We start from the raw sequence: 14,854 nt of genomic DNA, 5'->3' as shown, positions 1-14,854 counted from the left end.
AATTCAATAAAATTTCAACGTTAAATAGGGAGTTTAGGCAATATTTATAGCAAATGTAAATATTTTTTATATTAAATGCATTATATTCCTTAATATATTTCCTTTTCAAAATGGTTTCAACCACCTCTGTAGCTTATTTAGTTCCAAAGATATACGTGTTTTAATATTTTCAATTAATAGACTTTTTATGAAATATTTTCTTAAAGTATCTCGTTCAATTTTTGGCACCGAAAAAAAAACTTTTTTATCTTTTGCGTAAAAAGTTGCGTAAACTAACTTATTATAAAATTTTATTAGAAAATAAATTGTAAATCTAAATTAATTGAACAATTCATAAGTAGAATTTTTTGGGGGGTTAACGCAGACGTACCATGAAGTAGTCAAATAACTGTATAATATGTTTGAATATGTTTTAAACCTTTTTGACACAAAATAAATTTTCAAATGTTTTAATTTATAATACGTTGAGCGTAACAAAACTTTGATGATAAATATTAACTTAAATTAATTTTATTTTTCTTTAATAAATTATCAATTGAACAACGTGGACCTAAATAAAACACGCCGAAAACGTCAAAATACGTACAAAATAAAAATAAATCTAAAATTTATTTTTACACAAACAAAAAAAGAAATTAGTCAAAGACTTGTTAATAATTTCAGTATCGTTATAGATTCAAAAAAAGATTTAACCACTTATAGTCTACTGATTCGACTAATTTATTGTTTTCAGCACCTATCATAATATAAAAAATGTTATATTTTATAATGGGGTTAGGGTTTTTAACTTTTTAAAAATATTGAAAACAATGAATGAAAAACTCGTTGAATTGTTCTATTTCATTGTGTTTGGCTTTATTTGATTGTGTACTCTCGAGTCCTTAACTCAAGGGGGGGGGGGGGGGTTTTTTTTTTTTGGGAAACTTTGCCACACACCCCTCCCGTTTATTAATTTTTACTTGTTTTAACAAAAAAATTATATCTAAAAACTAAAAAAAAATCAGTGAAAATCAGCTTTAAAAATCAAAAAATACATACTAGTTACTGATAAGTAATAAAACTTTCAGTGTAAATTCTGACCCTCCCCTCCCCCGGTTCATTAAATCTTGACTAAACCCCCCATCCACTTTTATTACCCCCTTCTTGTATTAAGAAATTGAGATTACATAGATTAACAGACACATGGAAATACTTATACGGATTATCTTATCTATCTATTTGTCTTAAACTTTTTAATAGATGTTTTAAACTTTTTAATAGACGTTTTGTCTTTGAAATAAATTATCGCACTATTAATGTACCCAAATTTGACTATATGTTGCAAATTATTTGAACTCAGAAAAAATATTTTAATTATCGAATTTCAATTCAAACTTCAGAGTAGGCTGTGTGTGTATTGTTAACAAACAATTTTATACATGATTTGCCTTGGCTATTCCGTTCATAAATTAGACAAAATTGTCTAACTTACTTAACGAAGTGCACCAACGAGAAGGTAAGCCATAGGACTTTGCACTCCATCCGTGAGCTGTCATGTTGCCTAAGGTTAGCCCTCCATTTCTGGATTCTTTCCTTTACTTGATAGGCAGTTCATAAACAACAACAAATAAACAACAACAAATAAACAAAATTGTTACAGATAAACATATCAGATATGATTCATACTATTTGTAAAGATTTGTAAAAAACCACTGAACTCAAATGCAGTAAAAACAAACTATTGGAACATAACAATAAAAGAAATAAGATTAATATAAACTGTAACATAATTCTAAATTTACATTAAATAAAATTACCTCGCAACCCTAGCTACAAAGAATAAGATCACCTTTTTTAAAATTAATCAATAAAGGAAATGATTATACTTCATCAGGTTTGTTATCATACTTAACAAGGTATGTAGTTCTTCTACCGTTTAATTGATCAATTTGAACCACTTGTGCACGTTCCCAAGATACTTTAAGAGCATCTTCTTCTCTAACACGATGTTGTATAGAAAAACCTACAAAATCAGATGGATTGTTAATAAATTTTGATAAGGAGTGCTTTTTTTGTTGCTCTATTAGTTTGTTTTGTCTTGCATCCTGAATTTTTTCCATTAATTCTTTCTTTTTGTTTTCAACAGCTGCATCACGTATTATACGAGGCTTTAAATTATTACTTAAAGATTGTTTGTTTGGTGTTAAATTTGCTTGAATAACAATAAGAAGATTTTGATATAATTCCTCTGAAGACAAGTTTATTCTTTTGCTTCCTTCTACTTTTGTTTTACAAAAATGTTTTTTGTCACATTCAACACATAAGATTATGCGATAAAAATTAAGTTGAGCAAGGACTACTTTTGATTTCAATGGCTCTTCTATATTAGAAACTGTTTTCTCTGCTTCCTCTAATGATATCCATGCCCTTACATTTAAATTTATCAAATCATTACAAGGTGCAACCTTTTTTTGTTGTAGTTTAATTTCTTCTCGATTTTTTTCTTCTTGCTTTGCTAGAAGGTGCATAGCTTTATCTTTTTTAAGAGCTTCTTTTCTTTCATCATATTTGCTTTTCATTAATATTACTTTAGTTCTTGAATATTCAAGCAATTGTTTTCTTTCTTTATCTGATTTACTATTAAGCCATTCTAATGTTTGGTTCTGAGACCACATTGTCAAAACCTGGATAGTTTGAACATTTGCATTGGGTTTTGTGCGAACCATTAAATCCAAAATGGCAAAGTCGCTTTCTGATGCTTTATTAGTGACAGGGACATTAGAAGCAGCTTCAGAAACAGAATTAGATGGACTCCAATATTTACCACCTGGTAATTGATCAGCACACTGACGTTCCAAAATAACAAGAATTGAGTGGAAAATAATTTCAAGTGATTGAACAGTTAAAGAATCAAACTCATCATTTTGAGTGCATTCAAACAGCTTGGTGTAAACCACATCTTGATGAAGAAGATTGGTATCCTCAAAAATTTTTCCATTAGCAAACAATAAAGAAGATGCATCGATACAAAGAGATGAAAGTCTAACTTTCAAGCGAAGTAGGTAGGGGTTTAAAAATAATATACTATCAAGTGATTCGATAATTCTCCACATTGGACCAGTAAGTAGTTTGTCAATAATACCTAATGCACGGACTTCAGCAATGAATACAAGATTTGTGATATCTTCCTTAATCGCTTTTAATAAATTATTATTGTTAGGCCAAGCATTAAGAAATTCTGTTATAGAATCCTTATGATAGTATAGGGCAGCTGCATTGTAATATAAAATATTAAATCGATTTCCAATAAATGGAACAAAATAAGATTTATCGTTACGAGAGGAAAGAAAAGAATTAAACCATGATGCAACACCAGCTTCCTCACTACCCCTTGAATGAAATGCCGTACATGTAGTACGAACTAACCGTACAGCACCACATTCTTTACCACTAAAAGCAAAAACAGTTTCAAAATCATTTTGAAGCAGAATTTTTTCAAAAGAATTTAAAACTTTATCAGTTTCAGGAGCAAAATTAGCAAGCAAATGAAGTTTACAGAAAAAATTACTCATGTCCTTCATATTGTCTTTGACGTTTGAGGAAAGAAAATCCCAGTTACTAATTGCAATAGGCAAAAGTTTTTCCCTTAATGTTTTTAACTGTGAGTTAAAAAGAGGATTAACCGAAGAAAGATCAGACATTGTTGATTTTATTGATGTTATTAGTTTAGCAAAATTAATTTCTTTTTCAGTAGCTGAGTTGCTAACAACGTCACAAATGTCATCTACTATATTAGTAAAGTTTTGCAAAACAGTTGCTGCATCTTTGCCAACCACTTCTGACAGACCAAAAGATAAAGTTGTCCCACTAGTTGTAGTAATTTGAAAGTTTTGATAATGCTTATGGTATTTCTGAGTACCATCACCATGCAAACAATTGCCTATATTAGAGTTTTTATTTATCAAATTATTTTCAAGCATTGCTTCCGCAACTTGAAATTGACCTAAAATTGAAGCTTCCTGCATTAACCTACATTTTACAGCGGCTGATGGCAGTCTAGTATGTTCTTTTTGGCTAGTTTGTTTAAAACTACTTTTATGACTTCGTTGACACTATTCATACTCACGTTCATTGAAAGAAGTTTCATTATTGTTTCTCGAATGTCATCACTGTATCTGTCATCTTCAAATGTTATTACTTCGTCATCATCCAGCAAAGAAACCAATTTTTGAAGTTCTAGATTCTCCTCTTTTAAAATGTTTGTCTTACTATATAACGAAACAACTTCCTTCTCTAAACTTATAACATCTTTCATATTGGTTTTATTTTGCAAAATAACTTTTAAATTACTCACTTTTTTTTGCAGCTTTATTTTTTCGTTTTTTAATTCAGAAATGTTTATGTCTGAGTTTTCAAGAATTGAATTAATATCTGTTATTTTATTTTTTAATTGCAATATTATTTTTTTTTCTTCATTTTTTAACGAATTTATTTTATTTCCAGCTGAGTATCACGATATTTTATTTTTTTATTCAAATTTCTAACATTAAATGATTCTTTTTTTGACTTTAATAGCTCTAATTTGTTTTCGATATTATTAAGCTTTTCTTCTTTTTCACAATAAGACTTTTTAATAAAGTTTAATTCAGCTTCTATTAGAGAGTTTTTTGAAATAAGTATTTTTAGATTGTTTAACATATCTTCAAAATCTTTTAGATGTGTAAAATAATCCATTTGTAAATCCATCATAGATTCTATTTTCCTTTTTAAAATTTTATTTTCTTTTTTAAGCATTTTGTTTTCACTTATCAGTATTGTTTCTTTAAGAATTTCGGATGCATTCACTGTATTATCAGAAAAATTTGCCACAGGTGGAAAAAAGGCTTTACCTAATAACAATGCTAATTTTTTATTTTTTCGTTGTTTCTTTAATTTTTTGATGGTGTCAACTAATCTATTTATCTTTTTGGCTAAAGCTTTCTTGCAGCAGAACAGTTCAACTTTAAAATCCACACAATATCTACAATACATTGCATCATAAGATGTATCTTTTAAAGCCAAATACCAATCATAAATACTTTCATTTATCATTTTATCTAAATAAATAAAGATTTTCCAGTCATCAATTCGAAAAAATATATAAACATATAAATATATTATTTTAAGTCTTTTACTTATTATATATATATATATATATATATATATATATATATATATATATATATATATATATATATATATATATATATATATATATATATATATATATATATATATATATATATATATATATATATATATATATATATATATATATATATATATATATATATATATATATATATATATATATATATATATATATATATATATATATGTAAGACTTACTGATAAACTGTATATATATATAAGACTTACTGATAAGACTTACTGATAAACTGCTGTGATTCAATTACCAAATGGTTAGCAAAAACCACATTAACAACACAAAACAAACTCACTTTAGAATACCTTTAGTAAAAATTTATAATAAAATCTCAGCTATATAATATACAACGTGTGCAAAAATCTATACAACTATACAACGTGTGCAAAAATCTTTAGTCAAGTAAAAGAAGAAACGGCAAATCTACCAAAAATATCTAAAGACGGGGGAAATTACAATAATCTTTACTTAGAAAACAAAAAACCCACCCAATAAGATTACAAAAAAAAAAAAAAAAAAACTTATTCACTTAATAAATAAATAGTTGCAGAATTTGTTTTTACGTGGGGACGAAAGAATTATTTTAACTTACTTGTATTTTAACAAAACTGAAAGATTTAAAACTAAATAACTTTATCAATTCTTAACCAAAACGTCGTCCCCAAACAAATTATTGTAGCACAACCTTTTCTAAAAAAAATAACATCTACATGTACGTATATACTATTTATTTTCATGGGTGGGTTTTTATTCTTCAACACCTACTTAAGATCATTTCTGGCGTTTTTTGGACGAAGTTTTTAAAAAATATCTTAACGATTTTTTTCCGCGATAAAATGTCACGTGACAAAACTTCCTACGTTAAACAAGTTTATTCTCAGACTAGCAACTGAGAAACTAAAAATATATTTAACTTTTGAAACAACTTTTTTTCTTTTTTTCTCTTTTTGTAAGTTACCCTTTATATATATAAATATATACATAACAGATTATAATGGCTATTTGTGTAGTGTAATCCATCAGTTGTAATAGACGCGATTGAAAATATTGTGACGATTAATATCAAAATTTATTCAGCGTTATTACTTTTAGTCCAAACAGTTCCGCAGTGAAAAACAATATTTCTATATAAGAGTTTAAACACTTTTATATAAGACTTGCAAATAACAAGAACATGGCACTGTATACATTTAAAAAAAACTCAATGAGAAATAAAATATAACAGATAAGCATCTTTCCGTTGAGTTCACACTGCATTGATGCTTGTTTGATTTGTTTTAGAAAATAGCTATTCAAATCAAATGCGGAGAAGAGTGAAATGTAAACACTTAGATTTAAATGTATGTATAAAATCGTATCTTTTGTAAGAGAGAACTTATTAAATTATCAGGTTAAGTCTAAATCTTTTAAAGATTACCACTAAATACCATACACAATTAAAAAATACTTCAAAACTTGAATACTTTAAGTACCATAAACATGGATGTTACTAATGGTGACATTGTTAACAGTAAAATTATTGACGGTAATACTGAAGAGCTGTAAGTTTATTTTATTAAATAATTTCCCTGAATTTTTTTTTTTTTTTTTTTTTACTTTTTTTTAAAACTTGTTTATTTTAATTATATAAAAATAGAGCTATATCATAACTCTAAAAATGCAAAAAAATGTTGTAAAAGAAAGCCGTTGCATTAAATAGTATATAAATAGTATACATTAGATAAAAAGAACACTTTTGAATGAACACAAACTTGTTTTTTTATAAAGTTTCAGGTAATTCAGAGTAAACAATGTTTGAGTGTTTTTTGAGCCAACAAAAGCAATAATTGTTTTAATGTAGTAAGTAATAAGTTTCTGTAAAACTAACCCAATAAGAATTTATTCATATTAAAATTATGTAACCAGAATGCATCAAGTAACGTACTAATAAATTTATACAAATAAATGTAGAATTTAGCGAAACTTTAAAGTTGCATATTTAATTTTTTAGTTAATAAAGCTTGTTATCGAAGAATTAAAAATTGTTATATTCAAAATAACAATTTTCAAAAATATGAAGTATATATAATATTAAATAAAAATAACAAAAATAGATATAAAAATATGCATTTTTACAGAAAAATATTAAACTTAAATATTTGAAAATAAAAACAAGCAAAAAACAAAAATTATTAAAATCAGAAAATATGAAAAAAAAAAATGTTTTAACGGGAATAAAAAAAAAGTATCTGTTAGTAACCAACTAACCGCTGATATGTATAGATCTTTGTTTTAAAAATATATTTTTTGTTCTTAGATATTTATTGTATTATCTAATTATCTTAAGTATAATAATTATTTAAAACATGTTGATAATAAGACTTGTTGCAAAACTATGAGGGGCGGACGTAAATTCAAAAAAAAACCACGAGGACGGAAACCGAATGTAAGTAACTCATTATATTAGTTTAATAAAAATGCAGCATAGCAACGTAAATAGCGACAGTAACGACGACGACAAATATAAACGATATAAAACAGTTTTTCATTTATTTAATATTCGAGATATAATACTAGTAAACAATTTTAGAAAAGTTGTTTTTCACAGTTTTGAACTTTTACAGCGCAATTTACCTTTATGTAATAGTATGCAAAACTTTAAAAGAAATTTTTTAATGCTCTTTTATCAAACTCCGATTCAGACTGTGTTCTCCACGTCCAAAAACATGAAAAAAAAATTTATTTGTTACAACCTTCCGAACCCAAACCATAAGTAGATATATGCACACTCACGTGTGTATGACTAATTAAATCAGTCAATGAATACTCTTGTTTTTCTTATTTCCAATAAATCCCAGCTTGGTAACGTAAAAGATCTTCAAGGTAAAAATATATTTCCAGCCAACTATCCAGCATAAATTCAAAGTATTAAAGCGCTCAATCTCTTTGATATTTGTCGACTCATTGAATTTAACGTATCAACTCCACATTTATATGCATTGCAACAAGAGTCGCCTCTGGTTTGTTTTTGCCCTGACTTTGTTTAACAGCCTCTTTATGAAGAGTTTATAATAAAATAAACAATTTCTTCTCCATTGCCTGACTACCAACTTCAATGGTTCATTTATGTAGTAAATTTAATCATAAATCCAAACTGCTGCAAATTCTTTTCTAATATGTTTAACAGTATAAGTGCGAATAGCGTAAGTGCAAACTGATATAAGTGCGAACTAGCATAAGTGCACTAAAAAAATTTGCAAATATTGGCATAAGTGCGAATTGGCGTGTTTGTGAACTGATATAAGTGCAAAGCAGTTGCAAAAACTGGCTTAAGTCCAAACTGGTATAAGTGCGAACAAGAATAAGCGCAAAGCAGTTGCAAAAACTGGCATAAATGGGAACTGACATAAGTACGCCAAAAGAAGTTTTAAACATTGGCATAAGTATAAAATGGCATAAGTGCGAATTGGCAGAAGTGCAAAATATCAATTTGCACTTATGCAGATTTGTACTTATTCCAATTTTTGCAACTGCTTTGTACTTAGCCTGTTCGCACTAATGCCAACGTTCACAAATTCTTTTGGCGCACTTATGCCAATTCGTATTATGCCAGTTTGCATTTATACCAGTTTGCACTTATCCTAATGTTTGCAAATTCTTTTGGAGCACTTATGCCAGGTTTTGCAACTGTCTCGCACTTATGCCAGTTCGCACTCATGCCAGTTTGCATTTATGCCAATGTTTGCAAAATTCTTTGGCGCACTTATCGCAGTTTGCACTTATGCCAGTTTTTGTAACTATCTTGCACTTATGCCAGTTTGCACTTAAGAAATTCGCACTTATTTAGTCACTCGTTTTGATGATTTCTTGAAATTGATTGTGCGGCATTGTTTCTACTAAAGTTTATTTCTATATTTTTCAGACTGTTTAAACGAAAAATTTCTTGCAATCATGCATTTGCACTATCAAACGAAACATGGTAGACATATACACTATCAGACAAAATATGGTGGACATACTCAAAATTAAAACAAAAATTGATCAAAAACGAAAAAAAAGTAGTGAAACCGCTGAACCTACTTTCTGAATTAATATTATTGCTTTCGTCGTCATCATTTTTCATCATAATTCATTGCTTATTATTATTTATTACTTATTATTACTCATTACTTATAATTATTCATTACTTATTACTATTCATCATCATCATTCGTCGTCATCACATTATCTTTAACACAAATCTTTAAAATACATCATTTTCCTTTGTCCAATCTATTTCACCACCAATGTTAACTTCAGATAACTCTTGCGATATAAAAAAACATTGTTGTGCAGCCAAACGTTTTGGACAATTAGTATGTAATAGTTGGAACAATTAAAAGAAGTCTTGCAAAAGAGGTTTTTGAAGATGAGGCACAATTAGCTCCTACTGAATTCAAACGTTTCATTTTAATTTAAATAACTGTAAAAAGTAAAACATGTATATATATATATATATATATATATATATATATATATATATATATATATATATATAATATTATAAAAACCGCAATCAAAAGTTCAAAAAATGTTATAAGAATTTCCAAATGTGTGAAATTTGTGGTGTTGTGGTTTATCCTCCTCCGGCTAATTGCCATACAGAGGCCACATTACCAAAGCTCTCAAAGACGAGGTCAGCTCACTAAAGAGAATCATAACCCGCTTCGAAGATCAAGAGTAAGTGAGTTTATAAATAACGAAGGGTAATAGCGTGAAAGTCAGAAGAAGACTAGTTTTAAAAAAAGTAGCATTCAGAAAGCGGACAAATAAGTGAAGTTTGTAGACAGATTAATGTATGAAATTTGTGGGGTATTTTTTTAAAAAAGTATAACGTAAATCTTTGATTAAATTTTAAATAATAATAAAAAGATTTTTTTTTTTTTATTATTACAAAATAATAAATATTTACAATTTTTTTAATAACATTAACTAAGGTTTTTAAGTTTTTACAATATATGGTTTTACAAGCTTTCGTAAATATATACATAATATGTTTTGTATATTTTGTTATATAATTTTTGTTTTTTTAATTTTTAATTTTTTTGTGTTTTTTGTTTTTATATTTTTTTGTGTTTTTTGATTTTATATTTTTTTTATTTTTTTTTTTATTTTTTTTTTATTTTTTTGCTGTTGTGTGGAAAGAAATCGAAAGTTTAGATTAAGTTAAAAAAAGGAGAAATTTTAAAATAGGTTAAGGAAAGGTTCATAAGGTAAAAAGAATGATTTATAAGCAATAAAACTTGAAAAAGAATTACAGGACTTTTACATAAACATTACGTTACGAACACTATAGATAAAAAACTCATGTGTTAAAATAATATTTCATAAAATAAGGGCTGGCAGTGATTTGCTAATCATATATAATAATAATCTTGTTGTATAACATAAAAAATTGCAAGAGGAAAGGAATACTTTACTAAACATACAACGAGCCGTTGTTTTATTTTAGCTCAAATGTTTAGTTTCAGACTTCCATTTTCCACTTGACAGAAAACATTTTTAATACAAAAATACTCACAAAAAATGTCCGCGGTGTTTCTATGGACATGATAGTTATATTTTAAGGTAATAATATTACTGATGTTCCTGATTATTACCCTGATCACTGCCATTGGGTCAATTTTTTTGTTACTATACATGTGGTGGCATCTACTGTTCCATATTGCACTCATGATGGTTTGAGTGAGTGTCAACAGCAGCTGCGAAGTGGGGTTTTTCTTCGATAAATTCGCTGTTTCAATCGAGAAAATCGAATTTATCGGAGAAAATATGTTTTGGGATGTCAAGTTATATACGTGTTTAAAATACTCCCAAATTTCTACAGAAAGAGGGCAGTAGGCAAAGATGTGCATGTTGTCCTCGATTTTACCACAAGTTTTGCATTTGTTATTTTTGACGATCTGCTGCCTTGTGCTTTTGGCTAGCAAGGCCGCAGAAGGTAAACTGTTGTGTAAGAAACGAAAGAGGATGTTTTGAGTCGGTTTGCATGCGTGGGAGGTGAAGTTTTTTTTCCATATTTGGGTCCACGGCATTGTTGTTTTTGTCGAACCGTTCCAGAAAAGTTCTGCTGGGACCATTGTCTTTTTGTTTTTTGCCACTTCTAAGTAAAAATTTTTGGTTGTTTTTAGGGGGACGTTAAAAAGGGACCCGTTTTTGCCTAATATTTCTATTGTGGTTTTGTAGTACTGAGACGTTTTGTTGTCCCAGTGTTTTTGAAAATTGTTCTGCTTTAAAAAGTTCCAGCTTTGGTTTTGGTTCGTAAATTTTATAAGTGAACTCGCCAACCAATACTTTAAAAAGTAGTAATAGTCGTGAGCTTTGTCCTTTTCGCATTCTTTCAGTTGAAAGAGTGTTTTGAGGCGAAGTGCAAGACTTTGCTCCTTCGGTGATAAAATTCCGAGACCTCTGCTTTTGACGGGTAAAAAAAGTATCTCTCTTTTGACCGGATTGAAATTGGTCTTTTGCCACAGATTTTCGAAAATGGCTCTATGCAGACGTTCTATTGCCCATTCGGGAACGGGCAGCACGTTTGTTAGAAACCATACTTTTGACATTGCTAACGTATTTATCAACATAGTCTTACCCCTAAGTGACGAAGTACGTAGTCCCAGAAACTTGAGTTTTTTCTCTATTTTGTTTAGAGTTACTAACCAGTTGAAATTGGTAGTATCGTTCAGTCTGGTGTAAAAAGTGAAACCTAATATTTTGAAACCGGTGTTGTTGTTCCACTCTATGTCGTCCAATTCCGGGTACATTTTAGGATAAAAACCCCCAAGAGCGAGACCCTTGGTTTTTGAGGCGTTGATCACTGAACCACTTACTTTTTCAAACAATTTTATTTTTTGAAAAAAAACGGACTGATTTTACGTTCCTGGCAAAAAAGTTCGAATCGTCTGCGTACTTCTGTATTTTTAGGGGTTTCGGTGTACCTGGTAACGGGAATCCCTCTTTTCTGCTGTCCGCTCTGATCACCAAAGCGAGAGCTTCGGCAACATAAACGTACAGCAAGAGAGAGAGGAGGTCACCCTGTCTAACTCCTTTTTCCGTAGGAAAGGAGGCTGACAGGAAACCACAATTCAGAACAGATGCCGAAACTTCTGAATATAAGGTGTTGACAAAAGATACAAAATTTTCTCCGAGATTGAATTTTCGGAGAATAAAAAGATTCTTTTACTTGGGCGTCTATTTTTTATTTTTTTGGAAATTTAAACGATTTTTTCATAACATTTTTCATTTACTGTAAAGTGTTTTTACTTGTGGTTTTTTTTTATAAAGTAAAATTATAAAGTAAATTTAAAAGATATCAGTAAAAGAAGTTCTGTTATATTTTTGGGTCGACTGTTTTTTGCACTACATTTTCGCGCTTTTAAGAATTACCATTTTAAAACCATTATTGAAAAAGAAATTCAAACATTTATATCTAAGGTTTATATTTCATTATTTTATACTTTTTGGCATCAATTTAAACCACTTTTTTTCTATTTTACACTTTCTTCTTTTATTTGCTAAAGATTTAGTAACGTATAGTAACGTAGTAAAACTCCCCTGCCGTTATTCATGTCACGACATCAAGATAAATTATCCAAAAATAATATACTTTGCAGCAGCTCTATATTTAAACTTTTAATTGTCGCTAAGAACTTTTCAGGAGCATTGAATAAAATATAAGAGTTCGACACTTATTGTCTTTGATTTTGTGTCTTTTTAATTGAAGATGTTAATACTATAATCAATAAAATTTTGGTATGTTGCACTAGCTTGGATAAACTTTTTGTTGAATAATAGCTATTACGCTGCTTACATAAGAAATAATGACTTTAGGGAAATAATTATTTTTAATTCGGATGATAAACCTTATAAATAGAAATAAAAATTATCTGTAACTTTATGAAAACATCATTATAGTGATGTTTTCTTATACATTTTAATGTTTGAAAAAACTTTCGAATGCCAAAAATTTAAACTGAAAGTTTCTCCTCCCCCGTAAATATATAATACGAATGCCTCTTATAAGAGGCATTCGTATTATATATTTACGGGGAGGAGAAATTTTCAGTTTAAATTTTTGGCATTCGAAAGTTTTTTCAAACATTAAAATGTATAAGAACGTTACTAAAACGTAATAAAAATGTTTTGAAAACTCGTTCTAAGCCTATTTAACTATTTTATTTTAATACAACTATGTATATATATATATATATATATATATATATATATATATATATATATATATATATATATATATATATATATATATATATATATATATATATATATATTAGCAGACTAAATTTCTTTGACAGACTGTTTATTCTTCAGCAGATCGCTTCCTGATGAAACTGCTAAAGAAGAAACAGACTGTAGAAGAAATTTAGATAAGATTTTTTCTAATTTATTATTGCCTTGTTCTTTAAGAACATTGAGCACTCTATTTGTAGAATACACTAACTTAACTTATATAGGTGTGTGTATGTGTGTGTGTGTGTGTGTGTGTGTGTGTGTGTGTGTGTGTGTGTGTGTGTGTGTGTGTGTGTGTGTGTGTGTGTGTGTGTGTGTAAATGAAGTATTAAAGAATATCTGCTTACTTGATTTTTGGAGCATTTTTGGAGGTTAAAGAAATTGAACGGTTTATTTAAGTCTAATATTATAATTAAATTAAATTTCAAGTCCTGACTGTATTGACACATTTTTTTTTTTTTTAATTTGTATTTTATAGCATTTTTAAGCATATTAAAGTAAAACGTGTTTTAATTGTCTCATATTAAAACAACTCATATTTTAACCCAATTTAAAATTTTGTGGGATTGGAAAAATATAAAACGCATGTAAAATGCTATAGTTCAATCTTTTATGATTGTCAATGTGAATTTGTAACTCATAAAAGTTACTAATACAAATGAATTTTTATTAATTGGTCAACTAACAAAAATTCATTTGCATACAAGTCTATAAGTAACTTTTTAAAATTTAAAATTTTAAGGTTCTCTTCAATCAAGTAAAAAGTCTCTGAGATGATTTTATTTAATTGGTAAACGAAAAAACGTTTATCGAGTCATTTTATGTCAAGGTTAATTTTTCAAATGAATGAAAACGCAAACAGTAAAAAAAAAAAAAAAAATGCTAAATTCAAAATGAAAACGTTATTTGCTTAAACGGAACGTCGCGACGCACGTTGAACCAAATTACATATATTACATAAGCATTTTAATTATTGGTTACAGTTTTTACAAGTAATTAAATATTTACTATTGTAAAATTTTATATGTAATTAAATTGCACATGTTACTATTCTTGTACCGGAGCTTCGTACTTCGACTTAAATATTTTTGATAAAACTTAAAAATATTTAAGTCGATGTACGAAGTACAAAAATTTTAATAAAAAGTTAAGTTTCCTTAACTTTTTATTAAATTTTTTTTTGATAAAAAGTGTAGGAAAATCAATAGTGCATTAGATTTTATTGAAAAGTTTTAAACAGATTTTGAATCGTTTAATCTTCATATGAAACATTAAATTTTTTCAAAATCCTCCAAAATTTAAAAATCATTAAAATGCTAAAACAAATTTTTATAAACAGAATTAAACTGATATTTTACAACAATATTTACGGATACTGACGCCTTAGATTTAATCTTACGTTTGCGAGCA

General features: G+C 28.0%; 1 protein-coding gene across 2 annotated transcripts in view; it reads left to right on the top strand.

The window, feature by feature from the left end:
- Nucleotides 1-6,505: 6,505 nt before the first annotated feature.
- The window catches only part of LOC100207093 (zinc finger protein 474), a 28,343-nt gene continuing 19,994 nt past the window's right edge, over nucleotides 6,506-14,854 (top strand). The window contains exon 1 of one of the 2 annotated variants that reach the window (XM_065816538.1): nucleotides 6,506-6,726. In XM_065816538.1, the coding sequence (XP_065672610.1) occupies nucleotides 6,665-6,726 (62 nt within the window). In that variant the 5' untranslated portion in view covers nucleotides 6,506-6,664. Of the gene's footprint in view, nucleotides 6,727-7,512; nucleotides 7,611-14,854 lie in introns of those variants that run through there. The other variant, XM_065816541.1, reaches the window with a different exon arrangement.

The sequence above is a fragment of the Hydra vulgaris genome, chromosome 13 (assembly GCF_038396675.1).
Source record: "Hydra vulgaris chromosome 13, alternate assembly HydraT2T_AEP".
Taxonomy (NCBI): Eukaryota; Metazoa; Cnidaria; class Hydrozoa; order Anthoathecata; family Hydridae; genus Hydra; species Hydra vulgaris.
This window is presented reverse-complemented; position numbering and strand designations above follow the sequence as displayed.